The sequence below is a fragment of the Brienomyrus brachyistius genome, unplaced genomic scaffold, assembly GCF_023856365.1.
Source record: "Brienomyrus brachyistius isolate T26 unplaced genomic scaffold, BBRACH_0.4 scaffold65, whole genome shotgun sequence".
Lineage (NCBI taxonomy): Eukaryota > Metazoa > Chordata > Actinopteri > Osteoglossiformes > Mormyridae > Brienomyrus > Brienomyrus brachyistius.
The window spans coordinates 1,046,992-1,059,337 of NW_026042340.1; the positions used below are offsets into that span (position 1 = coordinate 1,046,992).

Sequence of the window (12,346 nt, forward strand, 5' to 3'; positions counted from 1 at the left end):
ACAGTTATATCTTTGCAGTCAAGCAGCCACTAAACCCCTGAGAGCCAACCACTGCTGCTGGTCACTCCCTCACTTTATACAGCTAACTACATGCAAATAGACGGCTGTATAAAACAATGTTTTGATTTCCTTTCTGCAGGCTGTCAGGCTGTAGAGTCACAGAAGAAGGCTGTTCTTCCCTGGCTTCAGCTCTGAGGTCAAACCCCTCACACCTGAGAGAGCTGGACCTGAGCTACAATCACCCAGGAGACTCAGGAGTGAAGCTGCTCTCTGCTGTACTGGAGGATCCCAGCTGTAAACTGGAGAAGCTGAAGTGAGTACAGAGTGTGTGTCTGACACGCTACAGATACTTATGCATGTATGTGAAGAAGAGGCACCAATAAAGAAATGGATTCAGCAGTACTATGTCATTCTGCTTCTCCTATAGTGTGGATCACGGTGGAGAGTGCAGGACCAGACCAGGCGTACAGAGATGTAAGTGTGTTTGCATGTTTTATTAATAATACCATTAATATTATGTTATGGTTGTATTCACACAGTTGTTGTGATTAGTGTGGCTTTTTACACTGTGTGTGGATGGATTTCCATGTTTGTGTTTCTGTGACTTTCTGTGTCATTTTAGACAAACATCCAAATGAGAGAAACGCAACATCAAAATCATCATCAAAAACACCATTAATTCATTTATACTTTTTTTAATATACATTTCTTATAAATACTTTATAGCTGCTCATATTGTCTTTGTGTTTGTGTGGGAGTGTAAGATGGTTAATATATTCTGATGTAGTTGTACATCTTTAATTTCAACCAGTCAGATTTCTTTTTAAAAATGCAATGTTACAGGGTGAATCTGGAACACTCATTAATATTCATGAGAGAATATCCCTGATTGGCCAGTGAATGCCTTTATGTAACCGGGGCGAACGGGGTGTGGCCTCTGCGTTGTGTTTGATGTTAGCTGGTCCGCCGGTTAAGTAAAGGAGTGACCCGATGGTTTGAACCGCCTAGTTTTATTCCTGACAATCACAGAAACACATGTTCACTGGCTGATAAAGTACTGGGGTAAACGGACACCTCCCCTGCCAGGGGCAATCATAGGGGGCAGATTAATCCAGGCTGCTAACCACATGCTCCTCAATATACAAACCCATATCGCTGATTATAAAATGATATAATTCATAATAATATAATAAAAACTTAATACTATCTATATGCTTATAACTGTATTATACATAGGAAAGTTATTGGTAGGGGTGGCATGGTGGTGCAGTGCTTAGCATTGTTGCCTCACTCCTCTGGGACCCAGGTTCGCGTCTCCGCCTGGGTCACATGTGTGTGGAGTTTGCACGTTCTCCCCATGTCGTCGTGGGGTTTCCTCCGGGTACTCCGGTTTCCCCCACAGTCCAAAAACATGCTGAGGCTAATTGGAGTTGCTAAATTGCCCATAGGAGTGCATGTGTGAGTGAATGGTGTGTGAGTGTGCCCTGCGATGGGCTGGCCCCCCATCCTGGGTTGATCCCTGCCTCGTGCCCATTGCTTCCGGGATAGGCTCCGGACCCCCCGATAAGCGGTTTGGAAAATGGATGGATGGAAGTTATTGGTAATAAAGTATATATATCAGATATTATTACAATAGAGTGAGCACAACAGGGACCCACTCCTACCTCATTCCATGTCTCCGGGCCACAGGAAGGGGAAATAAAATGGGGGACATCAGCCTCATAAGCAGGTATCAAAATAAAAGTCTCTGGTAAATCTTTGGGTAATTATATAAAATAAAGGCACATTCCCTCTGTTACACTTAGACCAGGAGTGCCCAAATCCAGTCATGGACATTGGGTTTCCCCCCAATGCTGTTCTACAGCATTACCTCCATAGAATGAAAGTGTGAATTCAACATACATAAGTTTTCACATTTTTTTTATATAGTTCAATATATTACAGTAACCAAAATCTTAATAAATGTAACAACTGAATTAAAAAACAAGCAACAATTATTTCTCACTAATGCCTTTTTTTAGATATATATCATCTAACACCAGCATGCTCAAGTTATACTGGAAGGGGGAGGGGAGCTGAAAACTGACATGCTGTACAGCTGTAGGACTTCTGTAGCTATTGTAATCCTGGAAAGATGTCATATCTGGGGTGTACAGGGTATCTCTGGCAAAGGGCTCTCATCAGATTTTGTGACCCAAGTGTGGCTACGGAACAAGCAACAATGAACCATTCATTTACAGGCAACAATGTGATGCGTGGGTGTTTAAAAAGACAGGTTCATCGTGTTTATACACTTCAGACAGCTGTCGTCTCATTTTGTCCAGCATCCTTACATTTACTGAACATTGAAAATAAGGTCTGTTTTAATACGGGATGGTCCAGTATAATACGGTAAGGAGCATTTTATTCCAGTTCCAGTACGAGTCTCCCATTATACAAGGCGAGTGGTGATGCTATTTTTAATTGTGTCAGTAAATGTAGTGCACTACAATAACGGATATGGTGCACCACAAAATTGGCTGCATCAGCCGATTTGGTAAGAGTTGTGTAAGTATCAGAATGTGAGACAGCAGTTAAGTAACATAAAGTAAGATGATGAAACAGAAGCAGAACTATTGTGTTGTTTTTCACAGTTATGTCTTTGATATTTGCCTTATATACAGTGTAAAGTGGAGATCACTTAAAATAAAAACTAAATAAAATAAAGTAAAATAAAAGCGAATAAACGGGGAAAATATACACGGCGCTGCCCACTCTCGCAGCCTCCTAGAAATTTTGCATGAACATAATTAAATTGCGTTGCGTAAAATGGGTAGAGCTCCTGAGCGTGAAAGGGAACCTCACAAACGTGCAGCAGCGCCTCTAGGGTCACAGAATTCCATGGTCACAGAATGTGGTGTAACACTGGCTTTAGCGGTTAGAAGGAAGTTCGTCGTTAAAGTAAAGACACTGACTTTTAGTATTAATCTTCGGTGCCGAGTTTTGCGGTAAATATGTTTGTGGTGAATATGTCTGATGAATGTCGCTGCTTTGTAATTTTATTTCCTGTAATTAAGCTGTTAGTTTAGCTCACGCAGCATTTTGGCCTTTCCTGAGGTTCCTAACAGACCTGAATTCCCCTTTTGTTACGGGAAGCTCTGCTGCTTTTCTATCCTACAGAAACATAAAGTACAGGCGGCCTGATGGTATTAATAATTCTTCCTCCTGCCTACAGACTCCTGCCAGCTGACACTGGACCCCAACACAGCAAACAGACGCCTGTCTCTGTCAGGGGGGAACAGGAAGGTGACAGAGGGGGCAGAGGAACCATATCCTGATCATCCAGAGAGATTTGAGGACTGGAAAGAAGTTCTGTGCAGAGAGAGTCTGACTGGCCGCTGTTACTGGGAGGCTGAGTGGGATGGAGATGGAGCCTGGATAGGAATGACTTATAAAGGGATCGGGAGGAAAGGATGGAGAGATTGTCTGCTTGGATTCAAGCCACAGGAAGGGGAAATAAAATGGGGGACATCAGCCTCATAAGCAGGTATCAAAATAAAAGTCTCTGGTAAATCTTTGGGTAATTATATAAAATAAAGGCACATTCCCTCTGTTACACTTAGACCAGGAGTGCCCAAATCCAGTCATGGACATTGGGTTTCCCCCCAATGCTGTTCTACAGCATTACCTCCATAGAATGAAAGTGTGAATTCAACATACATAAGTTTTCACATTTTTTTTATATAGTTCAATATATTACAGTAACCAAAATCTTAATAAATGTAACAACTGAATTAAAAAACAAGCAACAATTATTTCTCACTAATGCCTTTTTTTAGATATATATCATCTAACACCAGCATGCTCAAGTTATACTGGAAGGGGGAGGGGAGCTGAAAACTGACATGCTGTACAGCTGTAGGACTTCTGTAGCTATTGTAATCCTGGAAAGATGTCATATCTGGGGTGTACAGGGTATCTCTGGCAAAGGGCTCTCATCAGATTTTGTGACCCAAGTGTGGCTACGGAACAAGCAACAATGAACCATTCATTTACAGGCAACAATGTGATGCGTGGGTGTTTAAAAAGACAGGTTCATCGTGTTTATACACTTCAGACAGCTGTCGTCTCATTTTGTCCAGCATCCTTACATTTACTGAACATTGAAAATAAGGTCTGTTTTAATACGGGATGGTCCAGTATAATACGGTAAGGAGCATTTTATTCCAGTTCCAGTACGAGTCTCCCATTATACAAGGCGAGTGGTGATGCTATTTTTAATTGTGTCAGTAAATGTAGTGCACTACAATAACGGATATGGTGCACCACAAAATTGGCTGCATCAGCCGATTTGGTAAGAGTTGTGTAAGTATCAGAATGTGAGACAGCAGTTAAGTAACATAAAGTAAGATGATGAAACAGAAGCAGAACTATTGTGTTGTTTTTCACAGTTATGTCTTTGATATTTGCCTTATATACAGTGTAAAGTGGAGATCACTTAAAATAAAAACTAAATAAAATAAAGTAAAATAAAAGCGAATAAACGGGGAAAATATACACGGCGCTGCCCACTCTCGCAGCCTCCTAGAAATTTTGCATGAACATAATTAAATTGCGTTGCGTAAAATGGGTAGAGCTCCTGAGCGTGAAAGGGAACCTCACAAACGTGCAGCAGCGCCTCTAGGGTCACAGAATTCCATGGTCACAGAATGTGGTGTAACACTGGCTTTAGCGGTTAGAAGGAAGTTCGTCGTTAAAGTAAAGACACTGACTTTTAGTATTAATCTTCGGTGCCGAGTTTTGCGGTAAATATGTTTGTGGTGAATATGTCTGATGAATGTCGCTGCTTTGTAATTTTATTTCCTGTAATTAAGCTGTTAGTTTAGCTCACGCAGCATTTTGGCCTTTCCTGAGGTTCCTAACAGACCTGAATTCCCCTTTTGTTACGGGAAGCTCTGCTGCTTTTCTATCCTACAGAAACATAAAGTACAGGCGGCCTGATGGTATTAATAATTCTTCCTCCTGCCTACAGACTCCTGCCAGCTGACACTGGACCCCAACACAGCAAACAGACGCCTGTCTCTGTCAGGGGGGAACAGGAAGGTGACAGAGGGGGCAGAGGAACCATATCCTGATCATCCAGAGAGATTTGAGGACTGGAAAGAAGTTCTGTGCAGAGAGAGTCTGACTGGCCGCTGTTACTGGGAGGCTGAGTGGGATGGAGATGGAGCCTGGATAGGAATGACTTATAAAGGGATCGGGAGGAAAGGATGGAGAGATTGTCTGCTTGGATTCAATGACAAGTCATGGAGTCTGTGGTGTAAACCTGACAGTTACTCTGTCCGGCACAATAATAAAGAGACTCTCATACCCATACGGCCCTCAGGCTCCCGCAGAGTAGGAGTGTATCTGGACTGGGGGGCTGGTGCTCTGTCCTTCTACAGAGTCTCCTCTGATGGACTGACTTTCCTGTACAGGTTCACCTCCTCATTCACTGAGTCCCTCTATCCAGGGTTTTATGTTGATATAAACTCCTCAATGTCGCTGTGACGTGTTGCTGGTTCTCCTGGCAAAATGGTAAAATCTCTGCTTTTTAACCTTTATAATCCTTTTTACTCTGAATGTATGTTTGACAAAAAGTTTTTCTCTTACTAAAATGTAAATAAATGTAATCCTGATGGGGGGGGGGCTTTCCCCCTCCCCTGTATATGTACATTATATATATTTATGCCTATTTACTGTATTTCCTCCCTGTACAATGACAATAAAGTCTTTCTGTTCTGTCCTGTTAATGTCCTGCTTCAGCATCACCCAAAGCATGACTGAGTAACATAATGAAACCACAGTTTGGTGACTCAGCATACTTACACCCTTCAACCGTGACATTAAAGCCACTGACAGGTGAAGTGAATGACACTGATTATTTTATGTGTAAAATGCTGTCAGATTTAAACCAGTCAGATGTATTTTAATCGTTTTTGAATATCTGATACTGACAGACTTGATATGAAATGAAGGCACTCTGATAGATGTGTGTCCTGATGACAGTGTCCTCGGGTTCGAGAATGAAATGGAAAATGAGGCTCCAGAGTCTGTATTCGAGCTGTTTTAGATGAGTGACACATTATGTAAAGAAAACCAGAGAGAGACATTCATGTATATGTACTTTTTTTCTTTTTGTTGGCTTGAGGGGCCATAAAACATTTACAGTAATTGTGTTGCGCATTTAATGATATTTGTCATTTTCACCAATTTTGCAGGCCAAGGTAAAGGCAAAATAAGACAAAGAAATACCTTCGTTTTAAGAATACAAGGATACTGTGCTTATAAGTCATGCACAATGGCTTCCTGTATAAACTTAGAGGCTGAAACAAGATTACAGTTTACAACCAGAGGCATAATAAAGTCAAACATCACTAAGAAACAGATTTTGTATTATGAAATGACAGTGGGGGGCGGCATGGTGGTGCAGTGGTAAGCACTGTTGCCTCACACCCCCGGGATCCGGGTTTGAGTCTCCACCTAGGTTACGTGTGTCGAGTTTGCACATTCTCCCCATGTCATTGTGGGGTCTCCTCCAGTTTCCCAGCACATTACAGCACCAACATTTACTTACAGCAGTGAGAGACCATAAAAGACAACTGTTTCAGAAGAACACTGCCAGTACAGATCAATAGTGACCGACGGACAGGAAGTAGCAGGAAGCAGGCCTGAAACATACTACACAAATCGGGAAGTATGACTTTCTTACACATACAGTGCATTATACCTAAATGCACATGATGGCATGGACATAAATTAGTTTAATTAGACTAAATTTAAGTCGTGCACCATTTTAGAATACTGCATTTAAAAAACACAGGCTGGAGTAGCAGGAAACCCTACAGACTCTTTACATTTGTGTTATGCATGAACATCTGACCCATGTGAAATCAGGTCTAATTTCCCATTGTGAGGGACTAAGTTCCAAACCTTATTTTATATAAGTGGCATTTGTTTCTATTCAGAGAGCATTAGCTGAATGTACCTAACTAAGTCTGAGGCTGACACAATCCTTTACATTTGTCTTATGCATCAGGGGCGTCAGAAGCATTTAGAGTGTGTGTGGGGGGGGGGGGGGGGGGGGGGGCATAATGAGTTAGATGCCATTTCCTACAGTACATTCTGGTGTATTTTAACAGGTTGTTAAACACATAATTTTATCTACAAAAGTCACGTAATTCAAGGACTATTTTAGAGACTTGACAATAAGTCCTCATTCAACTACAGTCCATATTCATCAGCCTGTTTTTACCTGCTAGCCACTGCCATGCCTAAGATAATGAAATGAATGTGACACAATTCATCACCAACAATGAGTTTAGGGTTGTATTTTAGTTTTTATTTATTGTTTTCTTTTTTTATTTAGTTTTAGATGTAACACAACATGCCACTGTGCTGAGCAATAGTGAGCCTCAACTGTATGTTTAAAAATAAGATTGTTCATAATTTCGCAGAATTAACAGGCATGACATGGCATCATGCAGTCTTATTAACACAAAATCACACAGTGTCAAGCAATGGTGACACATAAAAAACAACAAAAGCTGGACATTGTGAGATGGCAATGGGGCTGACGTTACCTCCTCCAGTATCGCGGAGCCTGCACCTTTACTGTCTGTGACCTGCACTGACGATTCACTTCGCTCGCGTTTGGTCAGTTGCTGCCAGCAAACTTTTTTACTGATGCTTACTTTTATGAAACAAAATATGCCATAACAATTTGCGCAGTTCTCGTACTTTTTCATTTTGGATGGTTAAAATTTATTTAAAGTAGGAAGTAAGAAAAATTGTGTAAAAAACGAAATGTTTAAAATATATTAGGTATAAAAGCTAAGTATATATTTTTCTTAATCTATTATTACATTAACTTTTATTTATGTTAATGATTTGGCGATGCGAGTATAATATATCACAGCACTTTTTATTATTCTTGCATATAATTTACTATTGAATGCATTAATCGCGCATGAAAACCGAACATTCATTTTGACACAATAAGCAGAACTAGCGACCGGAAGTCTCTGCCTTATTCTTGCCAGCTTCACACTTCTCTATTTAGTTTAGAAGTCGGAGCCCGTTTGCGTAATCTTAATAAATATGCTTATTTGACTATGTTTATAATAAATAGTCATTTTGAGTTACTACTCCAATTGGTCATGAAGATTTCATTCTGATACCTTTGTTTTTACAGCAACGGAACAATATGTTGCAAATCGTTATTGTTTGACGTGGCCGTGAGCGAAAGACCCCCAGCGTCTTTCTCGTACTGAAATTCTTGGTAGGCATAAACTTTTATTTTCCATCGATGCATTTATAAATATTATCCTTTCTCAATTTTGCGGGCGTGTATTTGTTGGAAAATGCATGCATTCTGCTATGTTAGCCTCGCTTTGAGTTTAACAGTCAGTATTTGGCAATCGGGTATTTTATTCGCTCTGATTCATATAAGTAAGTACTAACAAAAGCAATAACATTAAAAAGCCCCACACTCAAGGCATTATGCAGCAGTTCAGACAGTTGTGTTTCTCTTTTTATGACTTGAACTATTTACTTGGGTCTCTTTAGGAGGTGTTAACAGTTGTAAATCAAGATAAGATGACATTTAGGGCACTTTTGTGGCTGCAGATCAAGCACACATCTGTGAATTAATCAAAATCCATTGTTTTCAATTGAGGCATGAACATCCCCAATAGGTGGCTAGGGCATCTTTCATTCAGGGCTTTACCAAAAATGTCATGTAACTCATTTTTTTATGTCTTTTTTTAATATATAGAATTGGGTCTCTTTAGGAGAAATGATGAGGTTTTTCATGACAGAATGACATTTAGGGTGTTTTATGGCCCCAGGCCAAGCAGACCCCAGTGAACTAATCAAAGTTCCATTATTTTCAATTGGGGTCTGCAAATCCCCCAACAGGTGGCTAAGGTGTGGAAATAAGCACTTGAATTTTTCCTCTTGTAGTAAACTAGAGCCAAATTGGTGGCTTAGACCATGATATCACCGGATCCTGTTCAAATGTAGTATGCTTAAACAGAGTTACAAACCCCTTTTGGGTTATGTGGATACCCTACAGGTGGCTGTTCAGGTAGCGTGTTGTAGGCTAATTATTACCGACAAGTTCCTTATTCATATGTGTGCTCCGGAACAGATGCTTTTGTGCCTGTATGCCGTTGTTGGTTATTACCTTTTATAATGAGCACTGTTAATGCACTGCGTTGTGTTTCACATACCCAGCCAATAGCAATATGTCCTGAGGTCGTCATTAGGTTGTCCTCTTTTGGTCTGTATGCCGTTGTTGGTTATTACCTTTTATAATGAGCACTGTTAATGCACTGTGTTGTGTTTCACATACCCAGCCAATAGAAATATGTCTTGAGGTCGTCCTTAGGACGTCCTCTTTTGGTCTGTATGGCGTTGTTGGTTATTACCTTTTATAATGAGCACTGTTAATGCACTGCGCTATGTTTCACATACCCAGCCAATAGCAATATGTCCTGAGGTCGTCCTTAGGACGTCCTCTTTTGGTCTGGATGCCGTTGTTGGTTATTACCTTTTATAATGAGCACTGTTAATGCACTGCGTTGTGTTTCACATACCCAGCCAATAGCAATATGTCCTGAGGTCGTCCTTAGGATGTCCTCTTTTGGTCTGTATGCCGTTGTTGGTTATTACCTTTTATAATGAGCACTATTAATGTACTGTGTTGTGTTTCACATACCCAGCCAATAGCAATATGTTCTTATGTTGTCCTTAGGACGTCCTCTTTTGGTCTGTATGCCGTTGTTGGTCATTACCTTTTATAATGAGCACTGTTAATGCACTGCGCTATGTTTCACATACCCAGCCAATAGCAATATGTCCTGAGGTCGTCCTTAGGACGTCCTCTTTTGGTCTGTATGCTGTGTTTGGTTCATTACCTTTTATAATGAGCACTGTTAATGCACTGCGCTATGTTTCACATACCCAGCCAATAGCAATACGTCCTGAGGTCGTCCTTAGGACATCCTCTTTTGGTCTGTATGTTGTTGTTGGTTATTACCTTTTATAATGAGCACTGTTATTGCACTGTGTTGTGTTTCACATACCCAGCCAATAGCAATATGTCCTGAGGTCGTCCTTAGGACGTCCTCTTTTGGTCTGTATGCTGTTGTTGGTCATTACCTTTTATAATGAGCACTGTTAATGCACTGTGCTATGTTTCACATACCCAGCCAATAGCAATATGTCCTGAGGTCGTCCTTAGGACGTTCTCTTTTGGTCTGTATTAGGGGGTAATCAGTGTTACCTGCAAGATCGCTATTTTTCTTTTTGCTGCAATTGTTTTCATTATTACTTTATTTAACTTGACACACCGCATCTGTCAGGAAACCCTGGATAGGAAGACTCGGATCCAGTATTGCAAACCATATTGCTGGTTGCCAGGCAGAAGCACAGTTAGGGACAGGCGAGAGGCGAGGTCGTTGGACGGGCAGGTAAGTCGGGAGCCGGGGAATCAGTCCTACACTGAGGCACGGGACGAGACCACACAGGGGAGCGGGAATGAGACGTGCCGGGCTCGGCGGGGAAGACGGGTCAGGTTCGGGAACGGGTCTGGAAAAGGAAGGTAAGATGGGTAAGGAACAAACACGGGGTAAACGGATCAGGTTAGGAATCAGGGGAAGACGATAGACCAGTAAACGCTCGGTAAGGCTTGATAACATCAGAGCAATACTTCACGGCAGGCTGGTGTGACTTGATGGTCTTTATCCTCCCTCTCCTTATCTCGAACCATGTACACCTGGTGGTTCCCGCCTGTGTGGGCGTGACAACATCTTTAAATTCTCATCCTTGCATTAGAATATAGACCAGTTAATACTGATGGTATCTCATGCTATGTCATATGTTTTAAAATCACTACACACTGAATATTGTACTGAAACATGACATAAAAAAATTTAAACAGAGTGGCTGTTCTGTCCGTAAAGCTGGAAATTTTTAAACGTAGTATGCATTTTATAAAATGTTGAATAAATAGAAGTCATTTATTGGTGATTTCATGTTGGTTGAAGTTTCTGCTTTTTAACAATTGTATTCTGTTGTTTTCTATACAAGTCAATTCAGGTGAAATACAAAAATGTATGTGTTCAGGGTTGCACACACAAGAAATCTTACGGAAAATCTATATTCCATTCTGAACTTAAAGTTAGTTGCACACCTCAATTGAATATTTGCCAAACATATTTTATCCTTATGATAAAAACATGTGTGGAACGACATTTCAATACACCGTGTACTGTGTATATTGTTGTGTTGATAATAAGCCGATCTTGAGTCTTGAATCTTCACTAAATAAAATGTTAAACTGCTCCCCCTGAGAAATGAAAGTGCTGACTTATGGTGAACAATCACTTCCGTGACTGAGTGACAGCTCTGCTTCTCAGTTCCTGCTGTGCAGTGTGACAGTGACAGACAGAAGTGGCCAGGATCTACAAAAGTCCCTGGTCCAGACAGCCCAAGAACCTGTAAACAAGGACCAGGTTCCAGAACTTCGGTGTGAAAGCACCTAATAAGGTGAGTAATGAACCCAACAGGTGCAAACAATTCAAAGAAGGAGGTAATTCCTAACTGGGAACAGCTATGGGCCGCTGGGCTCTGGTCCGTGACAAATACAGTCCTCCAGAGCATGTAGATGGAAAAGTGCTTTAAAGTCCTCAATTCGATGGCTACATTCTTTTTTTAACCTTAAGCACACAGTAGAATACGGCCCACAGTTGTTAGTCCAAATGATCAGTGCACATCTCTACTTGTGGTTTAAAAACTGACTGGTATCCTTTGGGTGACAGATATAACCTATAAACTGGATTTTGAATATAAAGCTAACATTACTTCTGCTTTTGATTATTACAGAGTCGGACTGCAATACATGGGACCTGGTGCTTTACAACCATAATCATCTAAGCGATGGCTCACTGTTCCAATGAGGAGGTTTCAGCATATGGTGTATGTTGTTAAGGCCATAAATACCAGACACCAAAAGACAGGAAAGCTTAACTTCATAACATGGATAACTATTTTCAGCTGAAGCTTGCTGAATATAGCAGACAGCTCACTCTCTGCAGTGTTCTTCCTCAGGCTACTTCCTTACCATACCGCACTGCACCAAATGTTACAGACGTACTGTAACAGAACAGAATAACTTAGCAGACAGAAAGCTCACTCTCTGCAGTGTTCTTCCTCAGGCTACTTCCTTACCATACCACACTGCACCAAATGTTACAGACGTACTGTAACAGAACAGAATAACTTAGCAGACAGAAAGCTCACTCTCTGCAGTGTTCTTCCTCAG

The 12,346-nt window shown here is 41.0% G+C and overlaps 2 protein-coding genes across 2 annotated transcripts in view; both read left to right on the forward strand.

Annotated features, from left to right (window-relative positions):
• LOC125725332 (protein NLRC5-like) overlaps positions 1 to 12,346 on the forward strand; it is a 554,938-nt gene that overhangs the window by 91,458 nt on the left and 451,134 nt on the right. Inside the window, exon 13 of the mRNA XM_049002177.1 lies at positions 140 to 313. Within this exon, the coding sequence (XP_048858134.1) occupies positions 140 to 313 (174 nt within the window). The remainder of the gene's footprint in view (positions 1 to 139; positions 314 to 12,346) is intronic.
• The window catches only part of LOC125725336 (NACHT, LRR and PYD domains-containing protein 12-like), a 248,178-nt gene continuing 243,980 nt past the window's right edge, over positions 8,149 to 12,346 (forward strand). The window contains exons 1-4 of the mRNA XM_049002196.1: positions 8,149 to 8,299; positions 10,386 to 10,493; positions 11,464 to 11,571; positions 11,908 to 12,000. Coding sequence (XP_048858153.1) covers positions 11,962 to 12,000 — 39 coding nt within the window. The 5' untranslated portion in view covers positions 8,149 to 8,299; positions 10,386 to 10,493; positions 11,464 to 11,571; positions 11,908 to 11,961. The remainder of the gene's footprint in view (positions 8,300 to 10,385; positions 10,494 to 11,463; positions 11,572 to 11,907; positions 12,001 to 12,346) is intronic.